The 27,121-nt window shown below is 40.6% G+C and overlaps 1 protein-coding gene across 1 annotated transcript in view; it reads right to left on the reverse strand.

Annotated features, from left to right (window-relative positions):
• Positions 1-27,121, reverse strand: part of Cplane1 (ciliogenesis and planar polarity effector complex subunit 1) — an 86,120-nt gene that overhangs the window by 49,494 nt on the left and 9,505 nt on the right. The window contains exons 7-25 of the mRNA XM_052159843.1: positions 26,220-26,376; positions 25,522-25,625; positions 24,192-24,374; positions 20,915-21,164; positions 20,602-20,754; positions 19,682-20,436; positions 18,683-18,891; positions 18,407-18,487; positions 14,352-14,516; positions 12,300-12,458; positions 10,386-10,614; positions 9,744-9,883; positions 8,963-9,180; positions 8,600-8,764; positions 5,096-5,234; positions 4,483-4,592; positions 4,181-4,339; positions 3,221-3,329; positions 807-1,098 (exon numbers count right to left, since the gene is read on the reverse strand). Coding sequence (XP_052015803.1) covers positions 807-1,098; positions 3,221-3,329; positions 4,181-4,339; positions 4,483-4,592; positions 5,096-5,234; positions 8,600-8,764; positions 8,963-9,180; positions 9,744-9,883; positions 10,386-10,614; positions 12,300-12,458; positions 14,352-14,516; positions 18,407-18,487; positions 18,683-18,891; positions 19,682-20,436; positions 20,602-20,754; positions 20,915-21,164; positions 24,192-24,374; positions 25,522-25,625; positions 26,220-26,376 — 3,777 coding nt within the window. The remainder of the gene's footprint in view (positions 1-806; positions 1,099-3,220; positions 3,330-4,180; positions 4,340-4,482; positions 4,593-5,095; positions 5,235-8,599; positions 8,765-8,962; positions 9,181-9,743; positions 9,884-10,385; positions 10,615-12,299; positions 12,459-14,351; positions 14,517-18,406; positions 18,488-18,682; positions 18,892-19,681; positions 20,437-20,601; positions 20,755-20,914; positions 21,165-24,191; positions 24,375-25,521; positions 25,626-26,219; positions 26,377-27,121) is intronic.

Here is a 27,121-nt window from a genome sequence, read left to right on the forward strand (position 1 = left end):
ACCAGAAGTATTTTGAGTCTGGATGAGTTTTCTTACTGGTTGGGGCAGGGGCTGATATTTGTATATATGTAATAAGATGTCTTGGGGATAAGGCCCAAATATAGAAGCCTAGTGATATAACAATTATCTGTAATGTACAGGGCCTGGGCTCCTGCTCCAGCACTAGAAACAAAAACATCTACTATGTTTCAAAAAAATCCCATAATCCTTACTCATAGGGCCTGAGGAAGTCTATACAGTATATTTAGTGTATTGTGACTCTGACCTCTCATAAAAAAATCAAATATGAATTTTCAACTTTTAGCATTTTACTGGATTTTAAAGCTGAATTTTGTATTTTAGGTATTTAAATAAGTATGTTAACTTTGTATTTAAATATAAAGATTAAGCTGGACATGGTGGCACAAATCTTTAATCCTAATATTCAGGATGCAGAGGCAGGCAGATCTGAGTTCCAGGCCTGCTAGGGCTACATAACAAGATCTTGTCTCAAATAAAAACAAACACCACACCCAATCCCTCACCCACCCTAAAAAAAAATCTAAAGATTAAAAAAAAAAAGACTTCAAGTCATCCACTGAATTGTGTCTACCCATGAGTCATCTCAGATGTCAAAACCACTCCATAATCCCAGTAACATTTACAATAAATTTCAAATATATAAACTCGTAAGGCCCTTGTGAGTTAGAGGTTGGCCCTTATCTACCTTTTCTATTGGTGAGGATTCTGGGGTTGGAAACAAGGTCATCATTTGTCCTCTTCTGGAGGAAGTAGGTACCTGTACCACAACCTCCCCAGAGGTATACCTTTGATAGAAGTGTATCCAAGGTTTTTCTTCAAAAGACAAGGTTTCAGAGAAGGTCTCTGCATCACTGTGCAGCAGCGAGCTGCCCAGTTCCAACGTGAGTGTACTTCTGCTCCAGCTGGTCCCCAGGGACAGCCCGTCAGCGGCAGGAGCAGCTGCTGCCTCTTCTCCATCCGGCTCCCAGACATTCATCTCAAACGCGCCGATGTTCCTCTGCACACGCTTCAGGGCTTTCACCCTCACTTTATGGGCAGACCGCATGACTGCAGACATCAGTTCCTCAGTCTGAGGACCTGGGCGAAAAAACAAAGTCCTCGGGGTTCATAGAAATGTTTCAACTCAAGATTTAAGGCAGGCACAGTACATGACTGCAATGCCAGCACTTGGGGGCACAATCAGGAGGATCGGAACAGGTTCTGGCCAGCCTTGTCTACACACTAGGTTCTAGACTATGCATGGCTACAAGGCTGTGTCAAAGAAAGGAAGAGAGGGAGGAAGAAAGGGATCCAATTCTGACTGGCTAACTACCAAGACTTACTTCTACATTATTGAGATTATGTTTTCCTTGGTATTTGTTGGAAAGCTATGGCCCTTTCCAGAACTGCAGAAGCTGAAGAAGAGCCAATCACCATTATCATATCATTATCATCATCAATCATCATAAATTAAAAATAAATAAAAATAATAAAAGGAAAAGAACCCAGATTCCCTCTCTCCCTTTTAAAAGGTGTCTTATAAGGGGAATTGGATAGGTCCGTGTGGACCTGCAGCTCTTATACCCACTCAGGACGCAGAGCTGGGCGAATTAGAATACCCATCTCAAAACAAGCAAACCCCGCCACAGCTGAAGAAGGCATTTCTGATACAGTGGATGCTAATACGACTTTCCTTCACCCTGATGGCCTGACTCATGAAGCTGTCAATGCCTTACAGTATGTAGGTAACTCGGCAAAACTGGCTCGGAAGAAGAGACCCACAGAACGACAGCTGCAGCTGCACAGGAGGTCGGCCTGCCGTGAAGAGCCGCCAGGCCGGCCAATCACTGACAAGCACCTCAATGCAAGAAATGAGCAGGTAAAACGCCTCATTCGCCTTTAACAGATATACAATTATGAATAAAGAATGGCAAAGTTATTTTCTTTTCTCACTGAGTGGGAAAATAGAGAATATTTTTAGCAAAAATTAAGGTTTTCTTACTACAAGTAATGAGAAATCACAACAATAAGGTTTTCCCAGATTATCTATTAAAAAGTTTAGTGTTATTAATCTAGAAAGAGGAGATTTTAAAAGATAGAAAAAAGTATCAAAACCTATGCAAGTGCAAGTTGCACAAGAAGCCAGTAGTACTTTAGTTAAGAAAACAAAAAAGACAATTTGAGGTTCTCCATGGCTGGCTAGCATACTCTGTAGTTTGGCGAAGCGTGAGCAAGATGCCGAGAGGCCCCGGGTCTGCTCTGCATGTCACGGAAGGAAGGAAGGAAGGAAGGAAGGAAGGAAGGAAGGAAGGAAGGAAGGAAGGAAGGAAGGAAGGAAGGTAGGTAAGAAGGTAGGTAGGTAAGAAGGTAGGTAGGTAGGTAGGTAGGTAGGTTACATGACAAGCAGCCTTTGTGTTCTACACATTTCGCCACAATAGAAAATCTACAAGGCCACCTTGAATGTACAGGATAGAATAAAAAATGTAAGTAAATTTAAGCAAAGAGGAAAAATAGGAGTTTTCAATAAATACATGAAGTGCACAGAGCACATGATCTCTTTTATTCCGTTTTGAGGGGATTCTTCTGTGTGGACCAGAGTGGTTTTGGAAACATGAGTGCAAGTGACCCTCCCCACAGGGCAGCACAGGGCAGCCCAGACCCTCACCTTATATAACCAATCCTCTCTCAATACAAACTAATCAAGTCGGTAACAGAATAACCATGTTAGTTATACATAAGGAAATGAGGTCTAAAGCAAAGGCCTAGATACTGAACAACTTGCCTAAGCCACAGTTACTCACAGAGCTATGACATAAAGTCGGCTCCATCTCGTTGCAAACCAATGTACTTAGTTCTGTAATGGGCTCATACATCCACTCATTCTCTACCTTTAGGGATGGGCAGAAATTCAGAGACCTGGGTGGCAGACAGCAGATTCTTTCAAAACAAGAGCATCTTGGAGCTGGAGAGAGGGCTCAGCAGCCCCAGCACCGCTATTCTTCCAGAGAAGGATAGGGCTCAGTTCCGAGCACAGAGGGACTGAGGTCTCCAGACACACTTACACACCCATGGCATACACACATACATTTGCACACCCATGGCATACACACATACATTTGCACACCCATGGCACACACACACATAAGTAAAAATAAATCCTTTAATAACAGAACATCTTCAACAATAAGTATCCACTAAATATCTGAGAAATAGCAAATACCTTTCACAACACCATGTTTGAGTTTCTGTTGAAGAGAGTGGTATTTTTCTCTTAAAGGAACCCTTATAGCCTCAGGATTGGGAAATGCTTTCACAAAAATTTCTGCTACCTTCAGAAAAAAAAATTGTTTTATGAATAACATCAGTCTTTTTCTTTCTCCTTTTAATTCTTCAAACACTTTAAGTCAGAACATAAATGTCTACTTAAAACTCTTTTGTTGTTCAACCAAGCTACCAGAAATCAACATTGTTTTTTTTCTTCCTTTTTTATTGTATTTTAAAATATTTGACAAAATTATGTATATTCAAGATAGAGGATACAATGATCTGATATATAATTTATACATAATTTATCAGGCAAATAGCATGTCATTCACCAAATGTAGTAATAACTATATGTGTGCACATGTACAATAAGAACACGTTAGATCTACTTCCTTCATTAAACTTCAGTAAATCATAGCATATCATTAATTATAGTCACCATGCTGTACACTAGTTCCTAGAACCAATTCATCTCATAAATCCAAGTTTGGACTCTGTAGTCAACATCTCTTCATTCCTCCCCACCCTTTAAAAAATATTTTATTTTTCTCTATGTACTCAGAACTAACATTAAAAAAAAATCCATGGAAGAAAATTACCGAAATGGATCTGAGAGACACTGATTCGTTACTCTCAAGGATTTATGGAAACTTCTAACGCCTCTAACGCCCCCCTATTCCCAGCACACCCCCAGCCCTGGTAACTACATTCTGCTCTCTGCTTCAACAAGCTCTAGGATCTAGCTGTGAGATCGCACAGGAGCTATCTTTCTGAACCTGGAGGATATTACCCAAAGTGCGACCAGTCTGACAGGAAAAGGCATCATCATCCCTAACTAACACAAGAGAAATCCAGCAGGGCCTATTATTCAGATTTAGTTGTTATTTTATTATATTTTTACCAACAATCATATTACCTTTCTGATTGGTGGTAGTTCTCCAATAAGGCTCAAAATTATATCCTGAATAAGTTCTTCCATATTAAAAAACCGAGAAAATGGTAGCATCCTACAGGCCCACTCCAGTGCCTCAAAACAGTGCTCAACCACACAAGAGTCAAATTCCACCTCGAGGTCCTGTGTGAACAAGAGAGTTGTCTTTTCAGTTTATGTGGACAGACCAGCATAAGTTCAAAAAAATAGTTTACTACACTTAGTAAGCACTTCTATAAAGCAGTAATTTCCCCAGTAATACTTTCTATTCTTGAGCCTATACATACCTTTTCTATCTTTGCATTTTCTCTTGCTTTCTGATACTGCCTGCAAGTGTATGATAATTTATCTCGGATATGCAGCATCCAGCACAAAGCACAAAGTTCTCTGAAGCAACCTAAAAACACAAATGTAAAAGGAAAGGGTGTGCGAGTTACATCTGCAGGTTATTTATGTCTTTTTCTGTTTATTATAAAAAGAAACCTAGATAGGTTCAATCAGAAAAACAGGAAACAAAATTGGTTCATCTCTACAGAAGGTTCAAAGCCCGTCCAGTTAACAGTGTGGTGGTAAGGACAGCCCCTATAAGGAATGCAACAGAAAAGGTATTCTTTAGTGCTCGAATCCAAATTTAAACAAGGAAGCAACAACAGTGCCACAATTGTCACAATTTGTTTTATATAATAAGAGTTTAATTTATGACCATACATATAAAGCATCTACACACATACATACATATTGGAGAGTGTCTAAGTGTAAATCCCTAGGTACAGTATCTACAGTTAGTATTTACTAACTCAAGCTTGTTCGTAAATTTAGAAACGTTCCCAGACCAAGTGAGAATCCTATTACAGGTCCTATTCGTCTGAGTCCCAACCAAACAGCTCATTTCTGACAAACCTAGGGCTTTGATGGAAACTTCATCAAGCGTGTGGTCTCCGGCTGCTCCAGGTCTAAAGAATGCTATTCCTCCTTTACAGTAATTAAGTAAGGATTCAGGGAAAGAACTCAGAGAAGGAAGGGACCCTTTCACTCGAATCTGAAAAGAAGGAGAGACTATGTTAGTCATCAGTAGTGAACAATCTTCACAGGCGAGGCAGTCAAGGAGCCGGCGCAGAGCACAGGCAGCACCTCCTCCTCTAGCATAAGCAGCGGCCTGCAGCGAGCTGCACTGTCAGAGACTCCGTGCACAAACCCAGTTCAAGACATTCAATAGCTACGTTCTGTCGGAAAAGGAGGTGTTAAACCAGCTGCCTTCTCTTATCAGTTTTCCTAGATTCATCTCAGTTTTTCCCTACAGTCATGAGTGAGAAAATACTTAAATACCATTTGAAAGTAAATGTGCAGTACCTAAAACAAGTAAAAAAAAATCTTACATAACTTTTAAAAAAGTAAATCTATAAATGACAATAGAAAGTCATCAATTGGCAACTCCTAAAAGATAACGACTCTAGATGCGGACCATCAATAAGTGTCAATCTAGAGAAGAAGTAGCCGAATTGAAGGGGAACTTGACACAGGATCTGACTTGACCCAAATTCTTTGTGCTATATCATTTTTAAAACTGAGACAGAGAAGTACATGATTGTTAAAAAGGATTCTTTCCCAGATCGGAGCCTGAATAAAACCAAACCTGTGTATTTCAGTAGGTAGGTATCGATAAGCAGCTTCCAGGAAACAAACAGAATGAGCCCAGTGAGCGGCACTCAGCAATGAGGAAGCAGGACACGACAGCTAGTGTCTCTAATGTGTCAAGGACTTTGTTTGCTTGTTTGTTTTTTAGAGAAGGATGCTGTTATAGATATCAAAAAAAAAAGAGATACAGTGTAAGTTTACAGCATCCTTCCACCTGTCACTTCAAGAAAGATATGATCTAATCAATGCTCTGTGCGCGTGCTAACGACAGCCCTCTGTCAAAGACCTTTCTAGTCAGATGTCACGAAGAAGACCCAGCAAAGAAATGGGTCCTCAGTCCCGTGGCCACTCAACTGTCACAAGCTCAGTGAGTCTGGAAATGGACTTTCCTGACAAGACACTAGAAGGGAGCACAGTTCTGCTGTTACCCTTGAATAGCTTTGTAGTAGAATCAACTTGGCTCGAAGGACTGCTGATGCTCAGAAACATCAGGGGTAGGCAAGGTTTTAGGTCACGAAATGTCGACAACTTGTTAGAATGAAAACAGAAAACTAATATGGTACAGACAGTTAATTCAGTGTCATTTTGTAAGTATCTTAAAGATCTTTTGTAAGTAATGGCTACCTGGCTGGGCTTGCTATATTCAACTACTCAACCATAAATAATACCTGTCTAATTCAAGAACTTTTTCATTTCCACCATGCACATATACACACATTAGGAGCCCTTTGTTACTCTCCATCTTCCCTTCTCCTGACCTTGGAAACCACCCATCTATTTTTTTATCTCCATTGTGATGACAATAAATGGTTTTAGCATATTTTTATAGGAGGTGAATTTCTAAACCTCATTTTCTCCTTTAAAAAGCTTACTTGAGGGGTTGGAGAGATGACTCTGCGGTTAAGAGCACTGACTGAACTTCCAGAGTTCCTGAGTTCAATTCTCACTAACCACATAGTGGCTCACAACCATCTGTAATGGGATTCAATGGCGTCTTCTGGTGTGTCTGAAGACAGCAACAGTGTAGTCATATACATAAAATAAATAATCCCTTAAAAAAAAAAAAGAAAGGCTGCCGCAGCGGTGATAATACATGCCTGTAATCCCAGCACTTGGGAGGCAGAGGCAGGCAGATTTCTGAGTTTGAGGCCACCCTGGTCTACAGAGTGAGTTCCAGGACATCCAGGGCTACACAGAGAAACCCTGTCTCAGGAAAAAAAAAAGGCTCACTTGGCCAGGCATCATGTTACACACCTTTAGATCTCAGTACTCAGGAAGAAAAAGCAAATGGATCACTAAACTGGAGGTTAATCTGTTCTAACTGCAAGTACTAAATTAGCCAGACCCGCATAGGGAACCATGGAATCATCTCAAAACAAGCAAGCAAACAAACAAAAGGTAATTTGGGGCTAAGGAAGTGGCTCAGTTGATAAGCCGCTTGCCATGTGAACGTCAGGACCTGAGTTCACATCTCCAGGACACAGCACCAGTTTGTAATCCCAGTGCTCTTGTGGCAAGATAACGGGGGAGACAGGAGGACCGCTGGAAGACTCAAGGCCAGCCAGCCTGGCATATGCAGCAACACACTGTCCCAGATAAGGAAGGTGAGGACTGACACCTGAGGTGTCTTGGACCCCAACACACACACTGTGGCATGCATACACCAACTTTCACTTAACAAACTAGGTGTAGACATGTATGTCATGAGTATATAAATATTTTTAACACTAATTTTGGTCAGACATTGTACTGGCTGGTTTCGTGTGTCAACTTGACACAGGCTGGAGTTATCACAGAGAAAGGAGCTTCAGTCGGGGAAGTGCCTCCATGAGATCCAGCTGTGGGGCATTTTCTCAATTAGTGATCAAGAGGGGAGGGCACCTTGTGGGTGGTGCCATCCCTGGGCTGCTAGTCCTGGGTTCTATAAGAGAGCAAGCTGAGCAAGTCAGGAGAAGCAAGCCAGTAAGGAACATCCCTCCATGGCCTCTGCATCAGCTCCTGCTTCCTGACCTGCTTGAGTTCCAGTCCTGACCCCTTTTGGTGATGAACTGCAACATGGAAGTGTAAGCTCAATAAACCCTTTCCTCCCCAACTTGTTTCTTGGTCATGATGTTTGTGCAGAAATAGAAACTCTAAGACAGGTATGGTGGTGCATTTCTGCCAAGGTGAATCCTAAGCACTCAGAGGGTTAAGTTAAAGGATAATCTGGGTTATACAATGTCCTGTCTCCCAAAAAAAAAAAAAAAAGGAGGCCAATTTTCAAAAATACCTGCTGATAAAGACTTGCAACTGTATAAAGAAACATATCCAATACCCACTCAGCTTCAGAACAGGTCAAGGTGTAAAGGCATGGAAGGTCCAGAATCAAACTGTACGTCTCAGAAGACAGTGAAGGAAGTCTGACAAACAGCCAAGAACTCACTCTTACCTGTCCATGCTTGGAACTACTGGAGTTGCCACAGAGCAAAGATCTTAACTTTCTAGAAGTTGGGGGGGGGGGTCTTAAACAGAGGAAATCTTCCAGCATTTGGTGGGCAGAAAGACTGGAAGAACTGACTACGTAGTGGCATTTTCTATTACCATACAGAGTGCGCTAACCCAGAGACTCACCTCATGGTGTCATCCCCGCCAAAAGTTGGCCTGAGTTGTTTATTGTAAATAAGCCCAAGGTCTATGGTTCTGAGGCCGGACTCCCCTGAGCAGGCACTGGTGTAGGGGAGCACTCTCGGCTGCCTTAGACGGCACCTGAATGACTAAGACGTTGCGTACCTTCTGCATGACCTTTCTGGCCCACCTCAGCTGTAAGATGTACCACTGCGCTACAGGAAAGGAGCACTGAGATGCCCGGAAAAGCAGGAGAACTCGCTGCAGGATTCCAGACAGCTTTTGGCGATTATCTTTTTCAGCTTTTAAAAGAAGATTGTCACCATGTTCCTGAGGACAACAGAAAAGTTATCTGTTACTTAAACAGCTGTTTGGTATGTTACCTAAGACTGTACATGTAACTAGTCATGCTAGACACTCGAAGCTTATCTTCAGCTCTTGCATTTTTAACATAATTATTATTACCAGGCTATTTTTAAAAAGCAAACAATATCAACTTTCACTGAGAGAAGACCCTGCTGAGCTCACCTCACTAAGAACAGCTGGCTGGGGGCAATACAACGGAGGCGCTGGAAGATACAAGTCGACAGGCACTAAGCCCCACAGCTTCTTACTGAAGTCCTTGGCGGAGGCCATCAACAGCTGCAGTGTTTCTGAAAGGATATCTGCCTCAGCCATGACTGCTGCTTTCAGCACTTCTTGCACAGACCCAAACAGCAGATTAGCATCTTCTTCTTCAATGGGATCTAACAAGCACGACAGGAGGTAACATGATCCAGGTATGGTAGCTCGCTCAGAAAGAATGATCAAGGTCGTAACAAGATAAGCAGTGAGTATAAATGGCAAGGTCTTTTTTTTTTTTTAATTGGTTTTGGAGACAGGGTTTCTCTGTGTAGTCCAGGCTATCCTGGAACTCACTCCGTAGACCAGGCTGGCCTCAAACTCAGAAATCCGCCTGCCTCTGCCTCCCAAGTGCTGGGATTAAAGGTACTCCAGTATGGCCGTTTGGTTTTGGCAGTGCTGAAGACTGAGTCCAGGGACTTGCACATGTCAAGCAAGTGCTCCACTCCTGAGCTGTAAGCATGTTCTCACCTGACATCAGTTTTCAGCAGGTGCCAGGCCAGTCCTTTGCCACCGAGCTGCCGCTCCGGTTCACTGACACCAGTTGTCGGTGCCCCCATGATTAAGTATCATCTTTCAATTTTTGATAATGTTTCAGGGTGTTTATATTTCTATGTATATTCCTAAGTTGTAATAGCGCAGAGTTCATAACAACCTGATACACCTAGGACTTATGTAGGGAACATACCTGTAAATTGCTTATATTTTGAGCCCTTTTCATTTTTTGCTGGCAGAGAGACTGGCTGACCTAAAAAACTCTGCAGCTTTTCCTTGAAAATCTGTGCTGGTATCATATTTAATGGAAGGTCCATCCCCTTTTTCTTGGACCTGCAACAAGAGAAATAAATTAAGTTTTTGAAAAAAGGAAAGATTTTACATCAAGAAGTAAGTGTATTTAAGAAAATATGGAGTCGATTGCTCTGTTAACCCTACTTACAAAAAGGCTCCTCAGAGGATCCAATTTCTCTATTCTCACTGCTGTCCTTTATACATATCTGTACCCAAAATAACCCAAAACTTCTTTGCCAAATGCCTTTGCTCATGCGTAGATGTTCGCACTCCTTAGCTGCTCAATTCCTCACAATGCTACCTGCCCTCCAGTGAGCACCCGAAGAGCATCTCCTACACGGAACGGCTCCGGCTTCCCTCACTTGCTAGTATGCGATATCTGAAGTGTCTCTAAAAATCCATTCCTCTTTCTCTGAAGCACACGCGGTAGAAAGGACTCCCACAAGTGTTCCATGACTTCCACATAGATGCTGTGACATATATGCACATGTACATACACACCACAGCACATGCACACGATAGATGTTTTAAAAATCCATACCGCACAGAATTGCAATCATGTTTACAGAACACTTGGAAGGCCACACCAATGGAAACAGATGTCTTCCAGTCGCCAAGTTTATGTGCCATCCACACAGCCTCTGGAATCAGGCCACCAATAAATAATAATTCGAGGGTATATTCAACTGTCCACACATTTGAGAGATTCTGATCTCTAACAATACTGGCCACCTTAGAGTGTTGTAGAGGAATAAGTCTCAGGGAATGCTCTGTCAATCAATTAGAAAAAATGATATCACAATTGCATCCATAGACCCAATCTCATGAAATATTTTTTAGTTAATATTTTCAAACATGACAATGAAGAGGCATATAAAATGAAATAATGCCCTCTAGAATAGTTTTATTAATACTGAAGTATATACTTCCTTAAATGGGCTATGCATAAAATACAAACATCCCTAAAAATAAAACACAGCAGAAACAGAGTAAGTGCACAAAATAAAGGTGATTCAGGCTTAATTAGTTAGATAAAATGCACATACATATGTACCAGACCAGGGGCTGCAGCAGTGGTACTCAACCTTCCTAATGCCAGGACCATTTAATACAGTTCCTCATGTTGTGGTGATCCCCAACCATAAAAGTATTTTTGTTGCTACTTTATAACCATGATTTTGCTACTGTTATAAATTGTAAGGTAAATATTTGATATGCAGGATGGCTCTAGGAAACCCCTATGAAAGGGTTGTTTGGTCTCCAAAGGGGTCACGACCCATTAGTTGAGCACTGTTGGGCCACAAAGGATTAGTGAAGAGCATGGAGTGTTTTACCAGATCAGGATTTAGTTCACAGTACCCATGACCAGCAGCTCACAGGCACCTGTAACTCCAGTTCCAAGGGACCTAGTGTCCTCTTCTGGGTTTTAACATACACATATACTAAAAATAATCTTTTAAAATGTATTGGATTATAATGTACAGTAACTGAGCTATTAAGAAATGTGTTCCAATTTTTCATAGCAGATTATGAAATCTGAAAGAGACTGTACTTTATCTCATTTTACATTATCCATAGAGCCATTCTTTCCAATTTCAGAAAATATTCAAAACATACAAAATGTTTAACACATTACTTTTCATTAAAAAAAAAAGGACTGGTATCTGGGGAGAGAGTTTAGTCAATAAAGTGGTTGGCTTCTACACATGAAGACTTGAGTTTGTTCTCCAGAACCCACATTTTTTAAAGCCAGGCATGCTTGTGCATGTTTATAATCTGTGTACTGGGACAGCACAGATACACTGATCCTGAGTTGCTGGCCCACCAGAATAATCAACTCAGTGAGGGAGCCTGCCCAACTTAAAATGAAGTCAAAGAAAGCAAGAGTGGATAGTGCCAGAGCAAGACACCTGAGGTCTTCTCTGGCTTCAGCACACACACACACACACACACACACACACACACACACACACACACACACTGGCAGTCAAGCACGACACATGTCACTTATAGTACTTGAGAAACAGAAGCAGAAGGACCAAAAGGAGTTCAAGGCTCTCTTTGGCCACACAGTGAGTTTAAAGCTTACGTGGGCATGGGCTACATAAAACCTTGTCTTAACAATCAACAAGAGAAAAGGGGTCTGAAGTATAGTTCAATGACAGAGCACTTGCCAAGCAGGCATGAGACTCTAACACCTCCTACTGTCAGGTGGGTGGGTATAATAAACAAGGGAAAATATCAAAGGAAGGAAGATAAGCTATGAAGCTCACACCTACAATCTCAGCTATTCAAGAACTAAAGAAAAATCCTGTCTCTGGGGAAAAAAAACATCAAAAAAATGAAAACAAACAATAAGTTCAGTAAAGGAAACAAGCTTGGGTCTCAGAACAGTGCAGACTCCATAGAATACTGACTTAAAAGCAAGAAGAGCAGCTTTTGTTTAGCGTATTACCTGTCTTAACATGAAGCGGAGGAAGAACACTGACACTGTGAGGCGGCAGGACGAAGAGCGGCTCGTTGGTGAAGTAGGCAGCCATGAAACGGGCCATGCACTGGACGACTCTGATGGCTGCCTCGGGATGCACATTTCCAGTCACTGCAATCTCAGAGGCTGAGCAGGAGAGCAAACGACCAAGAGTCTCAACACGCTATAATAGTAAAATTACTTGAGACAGTCCTTACTCTCAGACCCATCCGGCATGGGCCATGAGTACAGGCCAACCAGGAGAGTCCCTCAGAACCCCCCTCCCCTGGAACCGCCCTACACACTCAGGCCAGAGGGGGCCGCTATACACGACCCCACTCTTCTCAATACGGTGCTTGGTTGCTTGTGGTTCACTGGTGGGATAAGGTGAGAACCGCTGCCTCTCAACAGTGCCCCAAGGACTGTCCCATTAGGACAGGAGAAGGAAACTAAAGGACAGTGATAGGAAAAGACGTCACATTATCCCATTCATAGAGAATATGAAAATATATATAAGAAATACCAAACAAGTCACCAGGAAACGTCTATAAACAATATACTCAGTAATGTGGCTGTAGCTGTCGTAGGCTACTTTGTGGGTTCTTTCTTCCACCCTCTTCCCACCCCTTTTCTCCCATCTTTTCAACCCCAAATATTAGATAGGAGAGAATAAAGGATAGAGAGGAGAGAAAAGAGTTCCCTGAATTAAGTCAGGGATCAGAACAGGAGCAATGTTATCGTTAAACTACTTCCTGTTGATTGGGGTTCAGTAAATGGTGTCATGGTTAGGTTTTGTCAGCTTAACACAGCTGGAGTTATCTCAGAAGAGGACTCTCACTTGACAACACTGCATCCATCAGACAGCCTGTAGGTATGCTGGTAGGGCATTTTCTTGGAGGACCCCAGCCAGCTGTGGAGAGTGCCATGTCACTCCTGGTGGCATAAGAAAGTACACTGAGCAAGCCAGAAGCAGCCCTCCCCAGGCTCCCTGCTTCCGTTTCTACGTTTAGTTTCTGCCATCTCCTCTTTTCACAATGGACTGTACACTGTAAAGTGAAAAAAGCCCTTTCTTCCCTGAGTTTCTTTTGATTAGTGTTTTGAGGTTTGGGTTGTGTGTGTGTGTGTGTGTGTGTGTGTGTGTGTGTTTGCTTTTGACTTAGTTATTCTGAGACAAGGTTTCTTGGAACTTGTTTATGTAGACCAGGCTGGTCCTGAAGTCATAGAGCTGGGATTATTGATCAGTATAACAACAGAAAGCAAACTAAAACAGATAATGCCAGAAAAATTGGACATCCACATTTAGAAACATGAAGCCAAGCCCTTATCTTTCACCCTGTGTGACAGAGCTCCTCTCACTCAAAGACCTCCATGCCTGACAGACACTACAAGACGGAAACACAGACAGTACTACACAGGATTCGGGGCTGGAAGGAACTCTCTCATAGGATTCCATTCACTCAGCAATTAACGCCAACAACTGATAGACAGGATTTCCTAACACTGAAAAGCTTCCACACAGCAAAGGAAACAATCAACCCAGTGATAAAGGCGCCCACACAGCAGGGGGTATTCACCAGCTAATATCCAACAAGAGGTTAAGGTCCCAAATATACAAAGGACTTAGATCACAAAGTACTGAGAAAAGCAAGGCATCAGGAAGCAAGTGAACATGTTTAGATGGCTTGAGAGAAGTGACTTGAGTGAGCTCGTGGATAATCTCAAATAACAGGTGCGTGATAAGCCACTGAGGAGCTGACAGCCCAAATCCACAACGAATAGCTTAGCCACTGTAAAGGCAAGGCAGTGTACATATAAACAATTTGTTCTCTAAATCCATAAAGAAAAAGTAATGCTACTAAGTCAGTGGGAAGGTTCATTCTTTATAACCCCACGCATCCAGGAGGGTGAGGCAGGAGAATTGCCATGAGGCTGAGCTAGCATGGGGCTGCTTATATGAGTAGCAAGAAAGTCAGACAGAAATCCAGCAAGACCCTGTTTCAAAATAAACAAATAACATATAGTGAATTTTAAAAAGTATACCTGAAGAATCTTTACTTTCTTTTACAGGTAACTGGGACCAGCTGAGTAACTCTCTTACTAGGTGATCACATAATCCTTGAGCATCGTTTAAATTATAGCAGTAAAGGTGACAGTACAAGAGAGAGAGATAGTAGCGTAACTGAAGAAAACATGTCCTTCTTCCTCCTGAAACAGAAGAATTCAACTTATAAGCATGGAAACAAGGGACTGCTCTCGGCTACTGCCATGTAGACAGCTGGGTAATATTTGTGAAAATTCATCAAGTTATACAATTATGACATGCAGTTATTTTGCATCTGTTTTATACTTCAATAAAGAATTTCTGACTCAGTCTTCTTTAAGGAGCTGGCCACTGGGAGTTTGGCCACGCCCCAGTGAGTATTTGAGTAACACATACTGAACTTTTTCTTCCTCCTCCTCGTTTTTGGAGGGAGGTCACAAGAGTTGGAGGACAGACCTGGGGTGCATGATATGAAATTCCCAAATAATCAATGAAAATATTATAAAAGGGAAAAACAAAACAGGGCAGCAACCAAGCATGGTGGCTCATTCCTTTAATCCTATTAATCAGAGGCAGAGGCAGTAGGATTTTTCAACCTAAGGCCAACCTGGTATACATATAGAGTTCTAGGTTAGCAAAAGCTACAAAGGGAGACTCAGTCTCAAAATAATAACAACAATAGTTACAAGTCAGCAATATGTAAGTCTTTTCATTTTACATTCTAAATAATTTTGCTTTCTTTCTAGTAGACCCTAAGATGATCGATGTTACCCAAAAGCTGTAAATTCTTGCCTCTTAGCATGAAGAGCTTCTGCTTATTTCTACCTTAAGTTTCAAGGTAAAAGAATTTATTTTTAATTGGGGTTACTACAATAAGCCCTCATGTGAACCAAGGCATGACACTGTGCAAATATTACAGACTGCTCACGTACAGGAAGCAGCCCAGCTAGGAAGGGGCCTCTCCCCATGCTTCTCATCTTTCCCTGTCAGTTGCCAATTACATGCACGTGAACAATGCCGGAACGCAGGCCCATGAAAGAGCCTTAATAGTAACAGAGCAGAAAACCGAAAGAGCCTAAGTCCTTGGAGGTGCACATAGAAACACCACATCAGCCCACATCTGCCCACCTCTAGGCCATCCCTAAAGCACTTTCTTTTTTTTTTTTTCTTTTGAAGCCATTGCTATTATAACTGTCCACTATCAGAAGTCACACCTATGTGTATAGTTATAAAACTAGCCCACAGTGGACTTATAAAGGAACTACTTTCATCTAAAACTGTGTTTCTCAACTTCCTAATGCTACGACCCTTTAATATACAGTTATTCATGTTATAGTGACCCTCAAGTATTCCATTGCTACTACATAACTTTAATTGTGCTGTTATGTCATGTAAATTGTAATATAATCATACTGTAAGTATCTATAATTTCTGATGGGTCTTACACAAACCCTGTGAAGTGTTGTTTGAGGCTCACGGAGTCTCAATCCACAGGTCTAGAAGCACTGATCTGGAGATGAGCCCCGCCCCACCACGCAGGAGAGTTGGACCAAAGGGCGCGAGGGAGAGCTGGCCTGCCCTTGCTGGCTGCAGCACTGCACTCTGGAGAGCAGCAGGAAGCACAGGTAACTGGCCCTGAGGATGTGAACACAGGATAGAGGGCCCGCCCCTCACTGACCATGCAGTGTAAGCGAGGGAGGGATGGTCCCTCCCCTTGCCCAGCAGCATGGGAAGAGCTGGTCCCAAGGGCTTGAGAGCTGACTTTGTCCCTTGCCAGCTCTGGCACTTGGGAGAGCAGGCCCTGCACCTAGCCTGGCACAGAAGAGCTGGCCCTGGTGGTGTGGGTGAGAGAGAGCAGGAGAGCTAGCCCCACCCCGTGTGGCCAAAGCACAGCTGTCCCTGTCCCTCACCTGGACAGAGATCAAGAGCTGACCCAGGTAGCATGGGAATGTAAAAGTATTTTTTATTCGCTTGAAGAAATTGTTGGCTCCAGAGATTACTGCCTTAGTCTGCTAGTCCTGGATGCTTCTAGCTTCCATACAATCTTATCTAGGCCTAGAGTGTTTTCAGCTTCTGAGACTTGCTGAATAAGCTCACCTTTTCTAGTTCTTTCTGAGCTCTGGCTGGCTGGTTCAACTCTGCTGTTCTGTCTCAAAATTCTCTCCAAGCTGATTGATTCAGTCTGGCTTCTTTATTAGCCTCTGACTGACTAACGTAGCTAGGACTCATACTAACTTTGGCAATGTTCTAATCTTCTGGCTTCTTGAGTAAAACTGTCCCCCGCTTTCTGCACTAGTCTCTTTAGTACCTTCCCTTTCCTCTCCTCGTAAGTTGGCCACATCCTATTCTGTCTAATCTTTCTCTGATTCGTCACTTTGTCTGCCACTCAATGAGACATCACTTTCAAACATGGGTGCTTCCTTCTATAAACTAACTTTACCTTCATTGTTTGGGTTTAAAGGAGTGTGCTAAGAGTGTGTCTATATTGCAGCCACAGGGATTAAGTGTCTGTGTTAAGGGCTGATCCATACAACAACTAGAAACAAGTTTGTTTGGTTTTGTTTTTTTGTTGTTGTTGTTTTTTTTTTTTTTTCAGCAAATCTCAGGGTTTCACAGTGTGATCACATTTGGGGCAGGAGAACTGTCAGCTGCCACCCAGGGCTCTGAGCTGAGCCACCCTAACATCTACCACATCTATAAACTGCTGCTCCTCCAGATCCAAAGCTGTAAGAGCTCCGTGACACAGGGCGACAGCAGATACCCAGGGAATTCAGAGGAGGGTCCAGGACTGAGAGTGTAGCAGAAGCCAGAGGCCTCCACCAGACCTGACTCACTGCAGGGAACATGTGCAACTAAAGCTGTTTGGGAAAAGGGGTACCTGTGTGCCACACCCTAACTTTCACAGGGGTATTTTTTTGTGTTTTGTTTTGTAGGAAGGCTGCAAGGGCAGAGTGTAATATCACATGACGTGATATTCATAAATAATCAATAAAGTTTAAAAAAAGGAGAGACACAGAGCTAAACCTTTCTGTTTCACTGAATTCCTCTCCTTTATCCAGTTAACCAGATCTTAAAACTGAGAGCTACATTAAAGTATAAATCTCATTCTGTCCATTAACATTCAACCACAGATTTTATCATTAAACATGCAGGGTGTGGCAGGCAAGAAACTAGAGAGCACTGTAAAGATTTAATATTTTTTCCCTTTTTAAGGCACCACAAATATCTAAATGGGAAACTGCACTTCAAAAATCCTACCACCTTTCTACAGACATTGAGAGAACTATGGAGCTAAGCCTCTGGCCTTTAAGAGATTTGAGTGTTTTAGGTTAAACAGAGCATGGGAGTTAGGTATGATTTACACGTTGTGTGTGTGTATGTAATGACATAGGACTCTAGGTTCCAGAAATTAATGACATCTTTTATGATATTGGACTGAAGGTATGCTTTACATTTATTTTCTGTCTGCTGAGCTCTGCACAGCTGAGCTGCATCTGCTGAGCTCTGCACAGCTGAGCTGCATGTCTGCTGAGTTCTGCACAGCTGAGCTGCATGTCTGCTGAGCTCTGCACAGCTGAGCTGTATATCTGCTGAGCTCTGCACAACACTCCCCTTTCCATGCACTAGTGTTTCCTCAGTGCTTGCTGTAGCCCGGCACTGCACAAGGCACCAGAGATATGGAATAAAAAGCTTCCCTTTTGTTACAGCTGGGCTCAGGAAGAAGAGCACTCCATACTCTAAGCCTGAAGATACAGATCAGCTCCAAGGAATCCTGGAGAGACTGATATTTATAAAGCTGAGTTATAATTAGACAGTTCAGACAGTAGGATGGGTTAACAGGATGAACGCTCCTCATGAAGTTAGATCCTAAGTACGGTAGGTCAACTGAGTCATACTGTTAGCCCTACATCTTAAAAGGTGTCACCAGTTTCATGAATTTAGAGAAACTAAAGGCCTGAGACATACTAAGTGTTTGGCAACGTAGTATTTTTAAACTCTGCAGCAAGTTATGTTCTTCCCAATACAGAGTTACTTTTTTGGAATCCCTCCTTACCTTTCTCTTGGGTTTCTTGTAGAGCCTTCTGCCATAGGCAAACTGACTTTTCATATGATGCTAGCAGAAAACACTCTTCACCTAAGGATGATTTTCCCAACAATTAGTTACAGTTGTTTACATGACTTTTAAAGGTTTTGTTTTAAAATTCAGTAGATATATCTCCAGTCTGAAATTATTCTGAAAATCAAGTAAGTGTAAACCATTTTGAAAACCCAAAGCCCAGTCCATCACTTCACATATCCAAGAAGTTACAAAGTGTTTACAGATACTAACCACTGATAGGCGTAAGCTCTAAGGCTTGATTCAAGCTATCCCCAGCCATCTGCAGGTTAGTCTGGACATGACACAACAGAGTCTTGACAACAGATACTTCATGTGTTATATTTTCAGTTAACTGTCTGTTTCCATCAGGAGTTCTTCGGCTTAATTGTGCTTGATACCATAAGGTTTTTTTGTACAATAGTCTCCAAAGGGCAATCAATCTACACAAAAAAATTAGATAATCATTAAAATCAAATTTCATGAGTGACGAGAATAACTTTAGCTCCCTTCATCAACAATGTTTTGCTTGGTTTCTTCACAAATCCAACAGAACATAGTGACCAAGTTAACGATCACAGTCCACAATCAAAAGATATATACTATACGTGGCAAATGCATATAAGGACCACAAGATCCTCACAAAATTTTTATGCACTTGTGCACATTATATACTTAACTTTTACTATATACTTTCAAGATCATGTGGCTGCCCAAGACCACCCCCCAAAATGTGTGTTTTTAATATTTGAGCATAAACATGAAACAATTTTTGATTGACAAGTAAAATTTATATAGAGAGGCTGGAAAGATGTGTCAGAGGTTGAGAGCACTGCTGCTCTTCCGGAGGATCTGAGTTTGCCTCTCTTGGCACCCACAACTGCCTGCAACTTCATCTCCAGAGGATTCGATGCCCTCTTCTGGCTTCCATGGGTATTCACACACAAACACAAATACATAGACATAAATGAAAACAAAAAAAAATGTTTAAAAATCATATGGCTATATCAGGAAAATGTGCTGCTATTTTGAAACAGGTACTTAAATATTTTTAAATTAACGTATTTTAATACTGGAATTCAATGGTTAGTTTCCTTGTAGAGTGAAAAATTACTCTGTGATTAGTACTAACAGTTTTAAAACCTAGTAAGTATACTAAAAAGTACCAAATTATACACTTCTTGTTACAGTCTAAGAGATTTAATGGTGTTTTACTAATGTTAGTATTCTTACCTGTGACCTGACTTCTGAACAAGATTTGTCACTTGAGGACAGATCTTTAAAGATGAGTCCCAAGACCAATTTTTCTTAGAAGCTTGAAAAATAGGTACCATTAAGGAGTCTAGCTCTGCTGGTCTACTTTCATCAGCTGCTGCTGGCACACCCTCAGGCTGAAGACTGCATGTGCCGTTTAAATAGTCAGTCACGGTTCGGAGTAAAGCGAGGCAAGCTAAAAGCTTCTCTGAGAATAATCCGTCTTTTTGTTGCTGAGTCAATAAGAGCGTCACAGCGTTTGCAGTGAGCTTTATCAAATGGCCCACAGTTTGTCTGCATCTCATCTCCCAATAGTGGGTGGATAAACACTGATGAAAAAGTTGAAAGATACAAAGTACCCACGTGTTACACCTCAGGCTCTTATTTAAAAACAGGTCAAATTTAGGCAAAGGACATTTTACAAACTGAAGAATATAGAAAAAATGAGTGATGCAAAGTATTGTGTAATTTAACATTAACTTTTTTTCTGCTACATCTTTTGAAATTCCTATAGTCCAAGCTGCAAGGAGCTTTTTCTGGATACAATGCAGTTCCGCAGTGGTTCTGTCTGTCTCCTTGGAATCATCCCTTGCATGAACTGTATCAAACATAGATGCAAACTCCAATTTTCCTTCCTTGACAATATTAAACAGTGGATCTTTTCTTTGGTTACAAAAAGAAAATGAGTTGTTCAGAAATTGTTCAACTTCATTAGCTTCTTCTCCTTCAAATTCCTAAATACAAAGGGAGAAATATTTAATATTATTCAAGCCTTATGCACAGAATCATTGTGTTATTCTTAAATTTCTATTTCCTTTAGCAACAACAACAGAAAAGAACAACAAAAACAACAAACCAATGAATTTCTTAGAATAAAGTCAGTCTGTACTAATAAGCACCTGAACATCTGTGCTTTCATGTAATTTCACTGTTTCTTCTGCCTGCAGAAATCTGGGGACAGTGCCGTGCACTAAAATTTCCTTTCCTTGATGCTTCAACAGGCTAGATCTCAAGGAATCCAGAGATCGCAAATTCAGGCCTCTGTCCTTGGGCTGTGGAAAAAGAGAAAATAATTTTCAAGAAAAATGTTTATCTATAAACTTAAAGCATTTAAAAGTTCTAGTGTCAAAAAGGCTATTATTACTGTCAACAGTTTTAACTTTGAAAGGAGAGAAAAGTATTTTTAAGCACAGATACCCAAAGGCACTGTACCTTAGACAGCATCATACTCTGGTACGCTTTCTCAAGCCTCTGGGTGGAATCAAGAAGCAAGGACCTCATGAGCACTGTTGGAGACTGGTTATCAAGAGACCGGAGGGTTGTGACCATGTATCCATCAGAGACAATAAGGTAGGGTAGCCGTGAGTGTGCTTTTACAGAAAACCTCTGTCTCAGAGGGTCGCTCTCAGAGGCTGACGAATCTACAGCATTATTTGAATCTTGACACGGAAGCTGCTGTGGTCTAGCAAACAAACATGAAAAGTCAAGAGTCAGCAAGAGAAGCATCTTAAAGGAAGTAATCATAGTATTCAAAGCAAGGCAAAGTAAGCACACAGAATGATGAGAGCAAGCAGACAGACAGACATGAGAGTATTAGTTATACATTTGTCTTCCAGGAAACATACAGGGATCAAAACATATGTCTTTATGTGTTTCCAGACTTTTCCCTGAATTTTGTGGCACTTAACTATGTTTTTTTTTAACTATATGAAATCTGTTTCAGAAAAAATTATGGAATCTTACTTTTATTACTAAAGAGTTAAGTAGCTGACTTTCCTTCTAAATTACATAAGCATAGGAATAGAATTACAAAAATTATAATCAGTACAACTGTTAATAAGGAAAAGAAAGAATAACATTTGGAGAATATAATCATGAAGGACATTTTATGAGTTTAAAATTAAATGACTCTCATAAATATGCATAATTTATAGTGAGATAGCTGACTGATTATACAACATAGCTGCTTATTATATTTAATATTTTATAAATATAAGACAGATGAATACATTATAATTTGTTAGGCGAGAGAACTATTAAAATACAGTTATGGGAGACCAGGCAAGAGAGGACCTGACTACCAAATGCAAGGTCCCACGTCTGATCTCTAGCACCGCACAAAGACAAAGAATTCTAATAAAGATTGTTTTTCATTAGCCAAATGTCCAATCAGCATGTATGGAACCAATAAAAACCAGTGTCTGACAAGAAGAGAGATGTATAAAAGATACTGTTAAATGTATCAATCTACAAAGGAAAGTGATGTGGGTATGTCCTTGATTATGTTTAGCAAAATAGCAATAGCTAATTTTTTAATTAATTAATTAATTTTATTTTATTTTCTTGAGACAGGGTTTCTCTGTAATAAACCCTGGTTGTCCTGGAACTTGCCTCTGTTTTTTAAGTCCAGGCTGGCCTTTACCTGACCGAGATCCATGTGCCTCGGCGTCCCAAGTGCTGGGATCAAAGGCATGCACCACCACAGCTGGCACAATGCCTAATTTTTAGTGACCAATAAATGCTAGTAGGAAACTGTCATTTCCTGCAGTGAAGGTATTTTATTTTTTTTAACCTTTAGGTTTTTTATGTGCATGGGAGTTTTGCCTGCATGAATGCCAATGAGTGCAGTGCCCAGGAGGCCAGATGAGATGAGGGTGTATCCATTGAGCTCTTGAGTAAAGCACTTGTCACGTATGCCTGACCTGTTAAGGTGGGAGGGGAGAAGTGCTTCCACACATACACTGCGGCATACCTGTGCCTATGCACATAGCACTGCATGGACACACATACATACATACAAAATACACTTAAAACAAAATTATAAAGAGGCTGTTTAATGTAATTTATCATATGTTGAAGGAAGCTAACATATTACTATTATTACAAATGCAATATGAGTATCTTACTTGGAAGACAATACCCTAAGATGTTAATTGTTATCTCTGAGAATTTGGAATGTAAGAATCACTTTTATACTATTTAGCCAAGTGTCATGATTTTCAAATTTCATTTTTTCAAATAATGAATATTTATTAGAAAAGAGAAATCAATTAGAAATAACTTTTTAAGTTAGTAATTTTAGAAAAAGAATGTGAGGAAATTTAAGGAAACACATATTTCAGTTCTCAGCACCCACACAGAAACTCACAAGTGCCTGTAACCCCAATCCCAGAGGATCTTACACCCTTATCTGGCCTTTAGGGTCACCATATTCACAAAGTTCATAAACATACATGCAGTCAAAATACCCATATATATAAAATAAAAATATAAAGGTTTAACAAAAAACCTTTACTCTAGGAATTGACAGTGTTCTAGCATTAATCTGTCATTAAAAATTAAGCATTGCTTTTTTGCTAAACAAATCAAGGAGGTAGCCATGTCAGTTTCCCTTCTATAGACTCATAAATTTCAAAAGTCATTTCTAGTTTATCTATCTAAAATATAACTCTTGGGGCTAGAGACGTCTCAGCATCTAAGAACTTTTCCTGCCCTTCCAGAAGACTGGAGTTGGATCCCAGCATCCATGTAGGGCAGTCAGACCCCCATAACTCCAGCCCCAGGGGTGTCGGAGGCTTCGCCTCCACATGCACTGCACCCACCTCCTCACATAATTAAGATGAGTTAATTTTTTAAAATTGCTCTCTCTATACATCTAACTATATACTGTAAACCAAAAATTACTCAGCACTTATCTTATTCCTTACTTTATTCCCTTAATCATAGAAGGCAATTTCTACCCTCCTCATTTCATGAGAAAAAAATTGAGAATTAAAAAAAAAAAAACCCTATCCATTTACACAACTAATAAAAAGGCAAACTAGTATCTGAAATGACTTGTCTGACTACAAAGTCAAATTGCTACCTTCTTTCACAATTAAACTCCAAATATAGTTGTACTCTATATTCTATTACTAACAGATTTTGTCCTTTGGGAAAATATGTTAATTTTTATTCACTAAGTTCTCTCAGTGCTATATTTTTAAAATAATAAACATCATGTTTTATTGTCTTTTATAGAAAAGATAAATTTTTAGTACTATTAAGAATCTAAATAGGGCTGGAGAGATGGCTCAGCAGTTAAGAGCACTCACTGACTGCTCTTCCAAAGGTCCTGAGTTCAATTCCCAGCAACCACATGGTAGCTCACAACCATCTGTAATGGGATCCAATATACTTGTCTGGTGTGTCTGAAGACAGCTACAGTGTAGTCATATAAATAAAAATAAATAAATCTTTTTTAAAAATTAAATAACTTTATACTTACATAGTCACAATGTCATATTTTCACCAGGATTAAGCCACAAAAAGAAACAGGAAGAAAACTATAAATAATTAGGAACAGATAAGAAACAGATATTGACATGACAGACTCACAGAAAGAAAAAAAACATAAATTTGGAGATGAAATTGTTTTTGTAAAAATATATAATAAAATTAATCACCAAAGAAAATACATTCTATAAACAAAACAATTTAAATTTCTCACCTATATGTTATTAGTGGATGAAGAGGAATGAATTCAGCTGGCCCAAATTCTATAGAGCAACCAAATGTAACTAATGTTAGCAATTCACCTAGGCAGGTCAATAAAACCAGGGAGCCACGTTTTAATACACAAGCCAGAAAAAGACTGTCATGTGTCCAGCTGATGTCACCTACCCAATATGACCTAGAAAGGGCAAATGACAGCTTTAGAAAGGGCTGGATAGTAGGTAACTCACATAAATTTTTTAATTTTATTTTGTACAAATTAAAGGCTTACACACATCTTTTCCAACAACATTCCAATAAGAAATTTATTACATTTGTAAGCAGTTCAGAAGTGAAAATATCTCCCAAAGTTGAGGCACTCATCTTTGGATGAGAATAAACTGCAATCTCAGTGGCACCTCTGGCGGACAGATCCTGAGACTGCCCACCCCCTCTGCAGCCTACCGGAGCCCCTCAGCAGCACACTGCCTCTTCCCAGAGCTGCTCCTTGTTCTCTAACTCCCTGGCAGCAACATGTGTCACTGGAATAAAAAACAGCTCCCAACCCTTCTGACAGGCATAGTCACAAGGGCCCCTGAGCTGAGCCCAGTGCTGATCTTGGGAAGGAGAGTAGGGAGAGAAGGAAGGAAAAGAAGGGGCCAGACGACCTGACCACTCTGCAGACTCAGAGGACAGCACAGAAGGAATTCACAAAGAGGTTAGAAGCTCAAGAAGAAATATTTGTACTACAGTCTGTTACAGGTCTTTTCCTTTAATTTTTTTTAAAGACAGGATCTCTTTCTATAGCACTGTTGTGAAACTTGCTACATAGACCAAGCTGACCTCAACCCCCCCACCCCCTCCGAGATTCCCTTGCCTCTGCCTCCAGAGTTCTGGGATTAAAGATGTGCACCACCACACCCAACCTGTACAGGTCTTAAGTTCATGTTGTTATCCAAAAATCATCATCAATGTCAGTTGTTTAAAAGGCTGTAAATACCCATCCTTCCTTAGTGAGTGATAGTGTTCCCCCTGGATTTTCCATCTTACCTCCCTAACAAAGCCACAAATTGTTCTACCTACTCCTAACTGCATTCCTAAGAAGACAGGGGAAAAATGAAAAAGAAAATACATTTGTGTATTTTCTACCCTGCTCTTCCTTTAACGCATTTTAGGCTTTCTTTTTGTAAAGCAACTTTCAAAACTTACCAGGTAAAAAGATAAGCTGAATTCTTTATCAAAATAATATTTCCTGTGTTAGCTAATTAAGAAATTAATACTAAATTTCTTAAAGTATAGGAAAGAAAACAAAACTCCTCCTTAGAAATAAGTACATATGTTCTTACCTCGTAAGTGTTGCTGGGAGCACGGGATTCTTATTACTACATCCTTTAAGGCCACCAGAGAGAGTAACAAAATTCAATGTGTTTATAAATAACACCTGAGTTGCCTGGATGGGGGAAAACATGACAAGCAATGAGGTTCCCTGCTGTGTGCCGGAACTGCAGGCAGAGAGGGCCGTTGTGGACTGCTACAGCAAGCAGTCTTTCTAAGGCAGACTGCACTGACTCTGCTTAAGCTGCTCAGAGTAGCCCTAAACTTAAAACCTTCCCACCCAAGCCCTGCAAAAGCCGGGGATGAGTACTCAGTCCTGCTCTCTGCTCTCCTTCCCTGTTTCTTCTATCCTCCTCTCACTGGTCACTGTTTTGTTGTGTTCTGCTATGTAGCCAGGCAGGCCATCAACTCAAATCCTCCTGTCCCAGTGTGCAGAGTGATGGGATTACAGGTAGTCTCCACCAAGAGAAGTTTTTTTGTTTCTTTCTTTTTGGTTTTTTGAGACAGGGTTTCTCCTTGTAGCTCTGGCTTGTCCTGAAACTCACTCTGTAGACCAGGCTGGCCTTGAACTGAGATCTGCCTGTCTCTGCCTCCAGAACTACTTTCGAAAATTTTGACAGCTAACTTATATAACTTTACCAAAACACAATGAACTGAAACAATCAATTTTAAAACATGAAGTAGGAGTAAGGACAGAGGTATTACTGACCGTTGGGTCTTTCTGATTAAGAGTCACTGCCAGGGCAAGGCCGTCCCTTGAGAAGGCAGAGATCAGAGCTCCTCTTGACTTTAGTGGAGCACACTTAGGAATCAGACTGCACACGAGACATTCCTGCTGTGCCCAGTGAACACGGAACAGCAATGGCCTAACAAAGTAATGACATGTGACAGCAAGCTTTAACAATTGTATTTACTTATTTTTGATGTGTGTATATTTTGTTTTCGAGATGAGGTCTCAATATATGAACTTTGAACTCCTGGGATCGAGTGAGCCTTCTTCCTCAGCCTCCCAAGTGACAGAGGCCACAGACATTATGAGAACATGCCAAGTTCATACAATAATTTTGAAGTTGATAACAAAAAAATAAAAGAGTATACCTATACTTCCAGACATGGAAATATACACATTAGTGACTGTTTAGTAGCTGTCTGTCAAATCTAGTTTGGTGTTAGAGCACTGTAAACAGAGTTATGTTCCATAATAAATATACCTGTTTCAACTAAATGTTTAAACATTTTTATGAAACAGAAAAGATTTTATTGGAATCATCACAACAGGGAGGAGGGCTAAGAAAGGATCCCAGGGGCATGAACACGAGCAAGAGAAATGGATGAAGGAACTTATTGTTATGCAACTAATGTGCATTAGTTTAAAAACTGAGAAAAAAGTAGGGAAATCAGACCTTTTTAGATTATGTCAATTTCCCACATTTGTTCTGAGAGATAATTAGATAGATGTATAAATTTACTCACCTACTTACAAACTTAACTGTTTTACTTTACTAACAATGTACTGTTAACAAAGAACTCATAAAAGTCACATTATTTTTCCAAATATTATATAGGAATTATAAGCCTTTAATATACTTTGCTCTGTTTTATGATTACAAA

The sequence above is a fragment of the Apodemus sylvaticus genome, chromosome 16, assembly GCF_947179515.1.
Source record: "Apodemus sylvaticus chromosome 16, mApoSyl1.1, whole genome shotgun sequence".
Lineage (NCBI taxonomy): Eukaryota > Metazoa > Chordata > Mammalia > Rodentia > Muridae > Apodemus > Apodemus sylvaticus.